Below are 14,682 nucleotides of genomic sequence, written 5' to 3' on the forward strand. Positions count from 1 at the left end.
AAACTGTGATCTTATTTTGAGAGGTTTTGTCTTTCTTTTTGTGGATGTTGAAGTTGTGACGTGTCCTTGTTGTATTTTGAGACGTGTATAAATCTCATGGATGAAACTTTTGTTGACTTTTTCAAACTATGTCTGATATGTCTATTTATATTATTGTTTTGTTATACCACTGTAAAACGAGTATCTTTTATTCTATTATTCTTCTAGGGGTACACACTTGTGCGCCATACGTAGGGTTTGAGTTCGAATCTAAGGTACGGCAAAAAATGACGACATTCGACGAAAAATGACAAAAAAAAACAACGATATTAGACGACAAAATGAAAAATGTGTTTTTCGTTTCTGATCCGGCAGCGCCATCGCCGAATTTCGCCGGGCATTTAAAACTTTTGTATAAAGTAAATATATAACCAATTTAGAAAAAATATTTGGTATATAAAAATTAGCATGTAATTATATTTGTTGTTGGTGATGGTGGTTGTGGTTTATTTGTCCATGGCTCCGATACTTTGTCTCCATAGCGGTGATGAGTTCATATCGGGAAAATCATGAGCATCATAGATTCTCTGCGATGAGCTAAAGCATTAGAGATCCTCCAAGAGGAATTCTAGAGGCTGGAGAAAGAGGTTTGGCTGACGATGGAGTCGGTGTTGCTTGAGAGCTTAAAACTTGAGCTCAAAGTGTTGATGAAGACAGAGTTTGACTTAATCATTACGTTATGTATTATCAAATGTAATTTCGTCAGGATTTTTATTGCGCGAGGTATTTAAGAAATGATTTAAATGCTAAGTGTTTAAGGAATAGCGTGCAAGATTTGAGGTGTTGATATAATTTTCCCAAGATTTGCGCTGCCTCCGCCTCTACCGCCTTCTCGGTTCCTCCCCCACCGGCACGCCTTTACCTACGCCTTCACCAATGGGAATTGCAACCGGAAGCTCATCGGCGCAAGGTTCTTCTCCAAGGGCTACGAGGCACGCTCGGCCAAATCAAGGCTTCACGCAAGTCAAAGTTGCCGAGGGACGACGACGGCCACATGATCCACACCGGCACCTTCTTTATCCCTTTCTCCGACGCCGTTGCTCTCCACTACCTGCTCGAGAAATGACACTTCCTTCCCCCCGCCAAAGGCGATCTCGGTCTCAAAGTCTTCATCACCGACGGCCCGGTATCAGGTTGTCTAACCCTCTCCTCGCCATGGAAACCTTTGTCCTTGTCGCCGACCCATTCTCTTCCACCTCCCATGATCACCACCACGACAAGTCCGAGAAAAAGAAATACACATTCTGAAGCATCCCAAACTAGTCCTCCTCCGCCGTCGCCACAACGATAAAGGCTCCGACACTGGCGAAGGTTTCACAGATGTTTACGGACGGTCCGACGTGGATTTCGTACTAAAGGAGACGAGCCCGTTCCTAGGTGGAGGGCAGGTGATCGGAGGTAAGGTGATCAGAAAGAACAACCGACCCACTTCTGCAATGTACGATCTGGTGGAGAAGATGCCAAATTGACAAATGGTATTTTAGGGACTTAACCTAATATTGGCTATATCCCTAATAAATTCATAGTTTGGCTACTATTTTAATATCCCCATAGAAAATAGCCAATTGTTAACAAATCTCTAAAACCTTATCTTATAATTTATACTTCTCATTCTGATTTTGAAAATACTCATCCATTTTTCATTTGTATTTCTTATTATGCCCTTATTTTAAGCTTTTGTCTACACTTAAGAAACGAGCTCTTTTTCAAACTTGTGTGCAACGATAGATAGAAGGAAGATAATATTTGCAAAAATGAAGCATGGTTTAGGTTTATATAGTAAATATTATTTATAATCATAAGCGCATTTCTGTCCAAATATTTAGCTCATAAGGTAATCCAAGAATAAGTTCAAATGTAATGTATTTAGGGAATCATGTGTCCATTTCGAGGTGATTACATTATCTAAAAAAAACTTATCATGATTGTCATGGGGACAATAATGTGGCCCAAATATTATACATAAGATGATTCGAGCATTCATACACTCGATCATCTAAAGGCGTACACAGTGCACTGTGGAAAAAATCAATACATGATAATAATAAAAAACATGAAAGCTAACACCGAAAATAAAGGAACAAACAAACAAACACATGCATGCAAGACTATATGCTTTATGAGAACCATTTCCAACCTTCATTACCCAAATCAAGGAGGAGCATAAAGCCAAAGGCAAGGACACAACAAAGCACAACACAACATAACTCTCTCTCTCTCTCTCTCTCTCTCTCTCTCTCTCTCTCTCTCTCTCTCTCCCTCTCTTTCTCTCTCTCTATATATATATCTATATAATATAATAAGCCACAATGCAAAATTACTATTCATAGACTATTCATCTTATTCTTAGCCAATAATATATGCCACCTCATCTCTCTCTCTCTCTCTCTCTCTCTCTTCATTACAATGCACGGACTAAATGCAACCAAGAGGCAATGAATAACACGTGTCCATTATTAATTGTCCCTCTCTATATATATATCTATATAATATAATAAGCCACAATGCAAAATTACTATTCATAGACTATTCATCTTATTCTTAGCCAATAATATATGCCACCTCATCTCTCTCTCTCTCTCTCTCTCTCTCTCTCTCTCTCTCTTCATTACAATGCACGGACTAAATGCAACCAAGAGGCAATGAATAACACGTGTCCATTATTAATTGTCCTTACTTCATGTTCAAACGAATATGTGTGATTGTCTCTATTCCAATTAAACAACAAATATATTGGATATATTGAATGGAATATTTGACCTAAAATTAAAGCTTTCCTTATGAATCTCATTTGTAAATTTATTCAATAAAATGTTTACAGTTTTGTAGCTCTTATCAAGAAAGAGGCACAGAATAGAGTGATGAAAAAAATATATGTATTTTTGGGTTAGTTTATTGCCCTTTTTTTTAACTGCTCTTGGGAATGATCATGGTCACAAGAACAGAGAAATGTTGGACCTTGGTAAAAAGTCAAACCATTCATATACAAGTTCATAAACAATGTGTATGGTTGATATCCTCAATCGCTTAAGGGATAACCGAATTTAATTTTCGCTTACAACATGGCACAACCGATCACTAAACTCAATTATCTAGCAAGATCACAATCACAAAGTTCATCCATCTACATGATGCCATCGTGTGCCGACTCAACATAAAAATTGAATGCACATTCATTGCAAACATATATTGTCTTCAGTCGTGAAAATTTTCGCGACTGAAACCCAAATTATCGTGGCTAAACAAGATTTAATTGTGACTTTAACCTTGAACAAAGTTACGGCTAAAGCTTCATCACTATTTCAAATAGCCGTGACTATGCAACGGCTATATCACCTTCCATTTGGCGGGTAACTATAAAGTCGTGACAACTCGCAACTATATTTTGTCCCCCCTTTATGGCTAGAAATACATATTCGCGACAACTTGTCGCGGCTATATCTTGTGTTTTACATTAAATCCGTATTTATATATATAAGAGAGTGCTCATATTATGTAATCATATAATACAAAACTAGCAAAAGTGAGTATTAATAATACAAACAACATATATATAGTCATAATATACTAAAGTTATGCTAAAAGTGATGAGTTTTCTTTCTTGATCGTCTGGGTCTTCTTCTTGCCTCTTTCCCATGTGGTGCACTCCCAAAACAGACTCTCATTCGTGTATATTGGGTTGCTGTGGACGTGAAACCAAGTGCAGGGTCATCTGAGCATGTGGCGATTGCGGCGGTGCTGGAGTACGAGGTGAAACCAAAACCGAAGATGGGTTACCGCTTGACTAGCACGCAATTGGCCCTGACATTAAACTGTGTCATATAACCTTACATAGATACCGAACTCATTTTGCCCAAGATTATGTTCAACCTCACATACCGTTGCGAATACCAATGCCTGCTTCAAAGTGACAGTAATTTTTTTTTAATGTTTATTATTACCTTTTTTTAGGGTTTCATTTAGAATAAGGGTTGTTAATTGTTTCGATTTTAAAAAATAATTATTTGCTTACCGTTTCTTAGGATAATCGTAAAAAAAAAAAAGTAAAATGTTCTCAGTATAATATTGAAATTCGACGAGGCAAAAACAAAAAATGTGTAATAAATATATATATATATATATATATATATATATATATGTATGTATCTCATAAAATACCATATGCATATAGTGAACTAACATAAATACTACATAAAACAGTGATCCTCACAGTACCGCATCATTATAGTAGTACTAGACAACAAGAAAGGAAGAAAAGGGAAAAGAAAAAAAAACTGTGGACCTATAGAGATTTATGATTTTTTTTTTTTTTTTGTTCTGATGTGTTACTTTTAAAGAGATTTTGCTCTTGCTTTTTCTAAAACCCAGAAAAATTATGCATGGACAGCCTGAGAAAATATCCAACCGAGGAAGGACTTAATATCACGCCCGAGTATATGATCCAGTATAAATGACACGGTAGAAAGCTAAAATGACAGTGACAATGACACAAATTGAATCCTTGACTTGTAGTTTATAAGACTGTAATCAATGACTTGGAGAGCATGAAGCCCTTGATTTTTTTTTTTTTTTTGTCACACTTATAGCCATAGGAACCATTTTTAGGGAATTTATACAAGTGATTTCCAATGAAGTTCATGGTCGATAGAATACCCTTTGAAAGAGACATTCTTGTCTATATAATTTATGTAATGTTACTTATTTGCCCGTCTATCATGGAATTCATGATTCATCCGTTACTTTATTTAGATTTGTCTTTGTTTCTTAGGTGTTAGAGATTTTGTAAACTTGAGAGCTGAGATCAGGAGTCAAAGGAAGATTGTAAGAAGTTTGAAGAAGAAATCACTCTGGTGCAAGAGCTTTGAAGAGGTAGGAAGAAGAATTACTATAGTTATACCATGCAACTAATTTTGATTGTCAATTCGCCTTCCACAGAGGCATTCTATTCAAGAATATGAATTTGAATAAGTCCTTCTGTCCCTACATTCTTGGCTTTGCAGATAGTTGAGAAACTTGTGCATGTTGGCCAGGTCTTACTCACAACTATGAATCAGGGATTTCATAGTGCTGGTACATATGCATCGAATTTTGGTTTGAAATCTTGTTTAGGCTTCTGAATTGTCGTGGGTTTTTTATATATATTTATATTTTGCATTTGTATGCGCGAATGAAATAATCGGCGTAGAAAAGAAATTTAGTACTATTTGTACAACAGAAACAAAGCTGTGAGTTTTAATTCCTAGAATCCCTATTCTTACAATTTGTTAGAATGGAGACTCTTTATCGGGAAGAATCATAGTTCCACTATCCATATATAGTTCCAATTTTGAATTATGTTTCAGCCATACTTTATTTTCTATTAGAAGTTTTGGCTAGCGTTTCCGACTCAATTATGTATGTCTATATTATAGCTGACAACTATGTTTAATGATAATTCAGGTTCTTGATTGACTGATTGACATTTTCGTCCTTCTCTTCTCCTCTTCCGATTTCAAAGAAAGTAACTAGGTTTTGAATCATGTGTATTTTTTTTTCTCTGAATCAGGATTTAAAATTGTTGATAAATTCAAGTCTTTGGTTCACATCCTCTTTGTTTTATTGCACGCAAGTTATCTACTGGTACATGTTTTAATCTTCTCCAAGTTTATTGAAGAAATTAGCTAACGTTTTCTCTACATTTCCATATTCCTTTTATTTTTTCGTGTTGTAATTTAGTGATTTAATTGCCTCGGTGGACCTTGATAGAACAAATTAAAATGACGATATTTATTAATCCCATTAGCAAAACACCGCGATGATTCAAGCTTGCAGTGACGGAGCCAGAAAAGCCCATCAGGGGGGGCTAATTTGAAAACAAAATTTCAGGGGGGGCTTGATTGTAAAAAATTTATAAAATTGGGCAAAAAGTATAAATTTTCAAGGGAAAAAAATGTAATTTTTTTTTAAAATGGGCAAAAAGTGCAAATTTTTTTTTTGAGGGGGGGCTTAAGCCCCTACTGGGCCTATACTGGCTCCGTCACTGCAAGCTTGGATGCTATTAAATATTCTCATAATTTATAAAAAAAAAATGTATATTACTTTTTTTTTTCTCTCAGTGTTTTGGGTTCTGCACAAATAAAAGGGTGAGATTGTATTCGGGACCTTGGCGGAGTTGTATTACTTAAAATTAGATAATTACATTGACATACCAAATTAATATCTTTGCCAATTAATATCTAAATTTATCACGTGCGTAACCATTTGCTAATTAGGAATCAGTGGAAAATCCAACTGAGGATTATCCACTCAAAGATTAGTCTTGCCAATATTTGCTTTTTAAATTTTTCGCGTGACAAAATATTTTTCCACATGACAATATTTTTCCCATGTGACAAAATACTTTATAGGTTACGCATTCAGTTCATTTTGACGGATGGTTCACAAATATCCAACATTTCGGAGCAAGTAAAACAATATATAAAAATATGTTTTGCTTATCTAAACATTTTGTAATAATTTACAAAATTAATCGTTATTCACATTTGCAACATCAGAGTTCACAAAAATCTTCTTTGAAAAGCTACTATTCAAGGCCAAAGAAGCTATCACAAAAGCATTCCATATTCAAGACATGAAAATTCTAAATTCAAGAGGAATGCAACACCAATTCACCGTTAGTCAAGTTTACAAACTCACTGAGCTTAATTTTATCGATCAAGAATTGGAAAACAAAGATCATGATCACTCCTCTCCAACATCCACCTCTAACAAAAAAAATTAGGCTTTGATTAAACTATTTTTTATTTTATTTAAAGAACTCATGTATTTTCTCTGCTATTTACCATTTTTCATCCATATTTTATCGTAGTATTTTGTGATTGTTTGTGTTTATTGAAAAACTATGAGAAACATTTACTTTATTTATTTATTTATGAATATGAGACTAAGTATTTAAAATTTGTTAATTTTTAATTAATTTTAAATTATATTTTCTAACTAAATCCTTATTAATCACTTGCGTAGCACGTGTTATATATCTGGGGTTAGTAAAACAAAATAAAAATCCTAAAAATGTCTCTTATAAAACAAAATTTCACACTTTTATCTTTTACCACCAACATACTCGGTATTCATTTCCAACTCTCTCTTGTAAATTCAAATAAACAATTGGTAGGTTTTTTTTTTTTTTTTTTTTTTTTTTAAATAATACCTTGAATTGGCGTCTTTCAAGTAGTTTGGTACTCTAATAATCGAAGGGCTAAAAACTTAACTAGTAAACAAACGTGTCATGCTATGCGTTCTTCAATTTATCAACAGAACAAAATGATATGTCATAAGGTTGACCAGAGTGGTCAACTAAGTATTGGAGTTTTTAGTCATTTGATCCTGAAATTATTCCCAAGTCCGGTCAAGTAAAATAGTAGTTGTGTTCTTAATCTCTGCTCGTCTGAAATTGACACAAACTGGCTCTCTCGCAGCATTATGCACAAAAACGCATAAGCGGAACAGCATATTTATAACAAAAACACGAGAATTAGTCGGCCGGTAATCTCTGCGACACAAAAAAGGAGCAGAAATTCCACAAAAACCGAAGAATATGTGCAGTGATTAGGAGGAAGGTTGGCATTTGTCAGCAACAGCCAAAGCCGCAGCTCGGAACCACGATGCTGCCGCCATTGCTCCCGGGTCTGGAACCGAACTTAATATCTCCCCTGAAACATAACTCGACCGACCCGCCTTAAAAAATACAAAAAAATTAAAAATTAATCGATCAATTATCTTGCATTGGACATTGCTTTGGAATAATAATCAGTTCAATTAGTGTTTGGTTCCTAATGCTACTCCCCTGTGGATTAAAATCTAACATTAAGAGTCATTAAATGCTAATAGCATTAAAATTCATTCCCTTAAACTTCTAAACACCTAATAAAAAATTATACTCATTTGAATATTATGTTTTTTTATTTTTTATTTATTATTAATGGGAATTCAAATATTCTGTTCAAGTGTTCTGTTCAAATATTTCTCTTCAATTTAACGAGTTTCTCAGATAGGACCACATATATATATATATATATATAGAGAGAGAGAGAGAGAGAGAGAGAGAGAGAGAGACCTGAGCCTGCATGTTCTTGGTGGATTCAGCCCCGTCCAATGCCGCTTCAGACGAGAGACAAAAAGCAGTAACCGCGTCATCGCCAGCATTTAACCTCTGTTATTCAAACACGCACAAATACTGTGAGCACCGATTTCACAGAGCAACGAGCACCGGAAGAAGAAGAATATTGAAAATAAAGCGAGGGAGCACCTCTTGGAGAAGAGCCGATGCGGGAATAAGGGCATCTAGCAAAGTGCGATAGCCAGCACTTGCCCCTCCATACTTACTGACCGCACATATGGCAGCTTCTAGTGCTTCGGACCCTGAAACCATACAACGATGATCATACTTAGTCTTAAGACTTTCTTTATACTATATGTTATTATTCACTGCAAGGTTAGCTCACATGCTCTTGCTGTGAATAACTCCGACTGAGGTTTAGCTTTCAATTGGGTGTACGCTGTCTTGCAAAATATCGAGTATCTGTTTGTTTCGAGACAAATCGATGAAACTCTCAGTTCTGTAAGCAAAAGACAAATATTATTCAATCAAAATATGATGAGCAGAAAGTAGAAGTTGTACATGATCCCGCTTGTCCCGCCCATCACTCTCGCAATAGACAATCCGATTTCGTTCACTGTTTCGGCAGCATCATTCAGAGGGTAACTGCAAAATGAAATAATAAGAAGGAAAAAAATTGATTATATCCGCCATATTTATTTTCGGGATCCATTTGAACGTTAGTCGGAGAGTTTCATTTACAGCTAATTATCATAACATATAAAATAAGAAACGATCTTCAATCGTTAAGATACTCTTCTTCATGAAGCAACCCACAAACGTATAGAGTCATATATAAGTTAACTAATAGATTTAGAAAAGACTCACTTTCTCATGTCCTCTAATATAGCAGATGCACCTTTATGCATCTGTAAAAGCAGAGTAAGACAGTATTGCTCCGAATTGCAAACCATAAGAGAGAGAGAGAGAGAGAGAGAGAGAGAGAGAGAGAGAGAGAGAGAGAGAGAGAGAGAGGACTTACAGTGGACCCACAGTCACCGTCACCTACTTTACTATCCCATTCATTCAAACTATCTCTGAGATCCATAACAGCATTTGCAGCTGCTTCAATAGCAGCCTCGAGAATCTGACCTTCTTGACTCAGTTGCAGTGGCCGCCCTAGTGACTGAGAACCAATATAGAAATATTGTCGCTAAAGCACATCCAGGGAAAAAAAAACCCACATACAATAATCCATTTTCTTGGGAAAGTTACACCCATATTGTCGCAAACATACCTCAACACTCTTCGTTGATCGAGATGGAAGCAATGGAATGGGAATCTTGGCATGCGGGTGACTACCTGAAAAGATGTTTATTGAAGACGGAAAAACGGAATTTTTACTTTTTATAACAGGGACTGTATTGGAATAAGCTACATCAATGAAAGACGAGCTACCATCTACTCCAACGGCCCAAGCTGGAGCCTTAGTTGGAGCATCCAACAGTTGCAAAATTGCCTCGTCTGCTTTCATGATGGAAATCGAAAAACCTACACACACAACACGGAGTTATAAGCGTAACATATCTAAAGTTTGTTAGGAACCCGGAAAATATGAGGAAAGTGGAAAATTTGAAGGAAAAGGAAAATATAACGGAGAATGGGAGGGAAAATTCAGAATTCTAAGTCATGGAAAATTATGAGGGAAAACGAAGATGGGTAGTGAGAAAGACACAAACGTGGGCCCCACATGTAAAAAAAAATTGATGGATTTCATTTTCCACCCGAATTTCCTAGGAAAATGGAATACCATCTTTAGTTATGCATTTTCCTCCTATTTTCCCTCCCATTTTCCTTTGCCTAATATTATCCATCAATCCAAAACAACACAAGGAAGATAGGAGGGATTCCAGTTTATCTGCTCTCCTATTTTCCAGGTTCCAGACACATCCCAAAGGATGAAACAAAAGAGATGGGTAAACACCAGACAAAAATATAACTATAATAACTCATCTTCATTCATTCTACTCAACCAACAAACGCCATCAAGCTCAGGCAAGGACTCACCTGCCATATCAAGAGAGGTCATAAATGATCCTGTATACACTCTATCAACAGCCAGACCATGCTCCAATTGCAGCTTAGGCACCGCTTTTCCAGACGCAATCATCAGCTCCATCAGAGGAGTGGAACCTAACCTGCAATTTATTTAATTTATTTCAACACTTACCTTAAGTGTATATGCGTCTTTCATGTTCACGATTCAACAAATAAAAAATAATAAAAACTGGTAAACTAACCCATTGATCATAAGCACCACTCTGCTGCCCCTTGTGATTGGAACATAGTTCGTTTCCTGCAAACATCACATTTGCAGATGCACATGAACACAAAGACTTAAGTGGGAAACTTAAAATGTTAAAATAAAAACTACCTGGACTGTACCCTATTTTTAAAAAAATTCATTTACAGGGATAAGTTCTCATTCGTAAAACATTTCAGCATACCGTGGATAGTATCTGCTTTAAAACATGAGAAACTATCACATCCACGGGTTGAAGGTCAGCCACCTCAGCACCAGGCTCTCCATGCTGTAGAAATGTACACCTTTAATGTGACTTTTCAAAGGAAAATGAAAGAATTGCAGAAATATAGAAGCTATAGCAATCATACATATTATCGCTTTCAAGTGTTACACCCAGTATGTTGTTTTTAAGTAAAGAGTTGTCATGACTCTTCATTAACAATATTTTATGTGATTTGGCTAATGTAAATGAAATGGAGTGATGTATATAAGACGAAGATGGGGAAGCTTACAATGCCGAGACCGAGCTCCATTTTGTCAGGGCCTAAACGATCTGATGTGACCTGACCCGGAAGCGTGCAGACAGACAATGCAACACCCATTGTTCCAACCATTTCCGACGCCCGCTTTGCTGCTGAAGCAACATCACCAAGACAAAGGCCACTAGCAGCAGCAGCTCCGGCAACCTAATAATAAAAATAAATAAATAAAACATTTCAAGCAGGTTTGGCAAATATAAATTATACTAAGCTTGTCAATGAGAGAGAGAGAACCTTATGAACAAGTACGGTCCCCGCCAGACCTCGACGACCAGCTATCCCCCGAGGCGGGGGAAGAGCACAGTCATCTCCAACAATCACAATCTACAAGTGCGATATACATTGGCTTATATATGTGTGTATACATATATATATATACATATAAATAAAAGAAAACTAAACTAAACTAAACTTTGGTGATAGTTTGGTCAGAACAACAATTGTAAGTGATATAAAAAAACATCATAAATAAAACCGAATGAAAATGTACCTCTATGTTATAACCTTCAGATTTTGCTTGTTCAGCAGCCAGACCAAAATTTAAGCGGTCGCCAGTATAGTTCTAACAACCCAGATTACAAAACAAGAAATTGAGCATTAGCCACTCAAAATCCAAGTGTTCCAGCACCGACACATTCATCAAACACGAAATATTAATGGAAATTTCCCCTCTTATAGTCAAGAATGGCTGAAAGTTGGAATCACATGCTACAGATTTTTAACAAAAAAAAAAAGGAATCTGTGGAGACTCAAAGTGACTATATGTCTAACATAAAGGAATTATACCTTGACAATCAGAAGACACCCCTTTGGCCCAGTTACAGCTCGAATACCCTGATGTTCAAACACATGATATTATTCTCCAATTTTGAACTACAATCAGGATCAAACGAATCTAAAGAGATTAAATTATACAGCTAGAATTGCATCGACGGTCGGAGAAGCAAAAACATCGCCACAGATTGCCGCTGTTAGCATCCCTTCGCCCACATACCCGGCATGTGCCGGCTCATGCCCACTTCCACCTCCTGAATTTGTTCAACATGTATGAAAGATCAAGAAACTTAGACGGAAATCAAGGCAGAAACAAAACTCATGGGATTTTTGAACCTGAAATCACTGCAACTTTGTCATACGTCACCGGTGAAACATCAGCGCGTAAAACAACTTTCACCTGTAGGTAGAAAAGACATTATTAAATAACTTGTTCGATATATAAATAAATATATATACACACACACACAGAGGCCAAAAAAAAAAAAAAAAAAAAAAACCTCAGGAAAACCATCCAAGTATTGCAAGCCTGGGTACGTTTCAACGAGACCCTCAATGAACTCCGTTACCACATCTGCAAACACGGCAACAAACACTTCTATTAGCAAATTTCAATGCTAATGCTCTATATTTTCTGTATAAAAGAGTTATATGGGTATTTTTCACAGCTGAGGATGGTATATGCTTCAAATTTGGCATAAGCTTCTATATGCATTTCAGAGACTCATAATCTATATATCTGCAGAGTAATTTTGGCACTACATTACAGATTTTCTTAGCTAAGAAGAGACATATCAGCCTCACCATCAACAACTTTGATCCAAAAGAAGTTATACTAATTTTGCCTTACATTTCACGATTATGATAAAAATTAATTAAATACTACCAAATCACAATAAAGAAAAAAAGACGTATATGAGTATTTTGTCAGAGTCGAGGGTAATACATGCTTCAAATTTGGGATAAACTTTGATATGCACTTCAGAGAGACACATAATCTATGCAACAACAGAAAAATTTGGCACTCCACTGCAAATTTTCTTAGCCTAACAGAGACAAATTAGCCTGGAGTAAGTTTTTATAATTTAACCTTAAGCACCGTGATTACAACAAAAATTAATACAGAGTACCAAATCAATATACCCAGGCGAAACCAAAAAATAATGAAATAATACCAAATAGTATTCCTAGAACTATTTCATGTTCCTTTTCTTTTTTCAGGAACGAAATACGACAACGAAATTTAAATAAGTAAATCATCCGAAATCAAGAACATAAAAGTTTTTTTTGACGAAATGCATGTAGATACATGGTTTTGATTTCTTTCTTGGAGGACGAAGGTACTTCACGGGAATGGTTATAGAATCCAAACAAACTTAAACAATAAAAAAGCAAAATAAAATTTAAAACAGAAGTTGTAATAGTAATACCATTGGGATCGTTGATTAGTTTCTTTCCCTGGAAGGCCATGGCGATTTATCAAAATCCGATCAGAGACTTTTGCATGAATAAGAAAACGCAACAATGCTTGAGAAAGAATGTGAAACCATATATATAAGGTTGTGTGTTATGGAAGAGAGAGAGAGAGAGCTTCGTTTGACTCTCTCTTCGCTGTTTGTTCGTGTGTTGCTTTTGCTTGTCTGAGCAACCAAAAGGAACTAATTAATTAGTTAAATACCAAATTATTGGGTTTGGATATCTTTCTTAATTAATTCCTTTCGCTATCTATTTTTATTATTTTATTTAAAATAGCTGTGAGTTAGCGCTCTTGATACGCTAAATTTATGGTTCAAAAGTAGAGCTTCGCGAATAAGGAATAGAAATTGAAACAATTTAGTATTTTTAAACGATCAAAGTTTTGTCTCAAAAAACAAGGATTAAGGTTTTGTCATTGTAGTGCCAATGATTATTGTATATGGACTAGTAAATCATTTATGGATTTTATAATAAATTTGACATAAAAAAGTATTAATATTGAAAACAACAATATTTCAAGTTTTGGTAAAAAGCATTAAATAAGATATTATTCATATTTATTTCCCAAAATAATAATAGGAGAATCTCGAGTGCCAGAGCAAGAGTGGTGCTGTGACAAATACTTAAAGTTGTTACAATTGGAGTTAGTAAACATTATAAACATTGATGAGCACATTGAGAAGAAAAAAATGCGATGGGTATACCGCATCAGAGGAGTAAATTCCACAGGCAACTTGCGGATAATTTGAAAGTATAAATGTTTGTGAATGTTGTTTATTGATTTTCACAGAGAGAATCTTTTTTTACCAATAGGTAACAAATGACTACAGTAGGTTATGTTGATAATTTTTATTATCACCGTGAATCGGACACGACTCTTCATTTCGGACGGAGGTGCTTGAAAAAATAGACATTTTATTAATATTTTCTTCATTTTTTTTAGGGCCGACTAGGTATCTAGCTCAAATTGACTACCACTTTTAAAATTCTAGCTCAATTATCACAAAATTTAAGTAACTAGCCCAATTCACAACCAAACATTATAATATTCCAATACTACCCTTCGTTCCAATAATACACCGCCAAAATTGCAATCCTCTCACCAAACAATCCAACGAAGCCTGTAGTCATAGAGCAAACTCAAACCTCCTTTGAATTCGCTCCATTGAATTTCTCGTCCAATCAATCTCACCAAACAAGTAACGATTTTACGCAAGCTTCACCACCACCGCCGCCAAAGCGAGATACGGTGCCGATTCTGGCGTGGCCGATCGCGGCGGAGCAGCCGCTGAACGCTCGGAATGTGACGGAGGAGCTGAAGATCGGAGCCAGGGTTGTGGAAGCAGAATAGGGGAGGATCGCGTTAATCCATTACGACCACGACGACGGGGATCGGAGCCTCGATGCCAGCGATCTAGGTCTCGATCAGCCTCGTCGTGGACCACCGCACCACGGCCTCGACCGAGCCTTTC

The 14,682-nt window shown here is 36.1% G+C and overlaps 1 protein-coding gene across 3 annotated transcripts; it reads right to left on the reverse strand.

Moving 5' to 3' along the window:
- Nucleotides 1–7,347: 7,347 nt before the first annotated feature.
- On the reverse strand, nt 7,348–13,378 carry LOC149401065 (putative 3,4-dihydroxy-2-butanone kinase). 3 transcript variants are annotated; one of them, XM_089612386.1, is made up of 21 exons: nt 13,165–13,378; nt 12,235–12,308; nt 12,071–12,134; nt 11,876–11,988; nt 11,747–11,794; nt 11,451–11,522; nt 11,195–11,284; nt 11,020–11,107; nt 10,934–10,974; nt 10,624–10,707; nt 10,417–10,472; nt 10,184–10,314; nt 9,575–9,667; nt 9,414–9,478; nt 9,159–9,302; nt 9,005–9,045; nt 8,699–8,782; nt 8,523–8,599; nt 8,327–8,439; nt 8,135–8,230; nt 7,348–7,755 (listed from the first exon to the last, which is right to left on the reverse strand). In XM_089612386.1, the coding sequence occupies exons 1-21, from the start codon at nt 13,202–13,204 to the stop codon at nt 7,627–7,629; spliced, it is 1,743 nt and encodes a 580-aa protein (XP_089468512.1). In that variant the 5' UTR covers nt 13,205–13,378; the 3' UTR covers nt 7,348–7,626. The 3 variants fall into 3 exon arrangements, with proteins under 3 accessions (XP_089468512.1, XP_089468511.1, XP_089468513.1); XM_089612385.1 differs by having other exon boundaries at nt 10,934–11,107; XM_089612387.1 differs by lacking the exon at nt 11,195–11,284 and having other exon boundaries at nt 10,934–11,107.
- Between the last annotated feature and the right edge of the window lie 1,304 nt (nt 13,379–14,682).

The sequence above is a fragment of the Urtica dioica genome, chromosome 4 (genome assembly GCF_054948205.1).
Source record: "Urtica dioica subsp. dioica isolate 48M chromosome 4, U.dioica_male_clone48M_v1_H2, whole genome shotgun sequence".
NCBI classification, from domain to species: domain Eukaryota; kingdom Viridiplantae; phylum Streptophyta; class Magnoliopsida; order Rosales; family Urticaceae; genus Urtica; species Urtica dioica.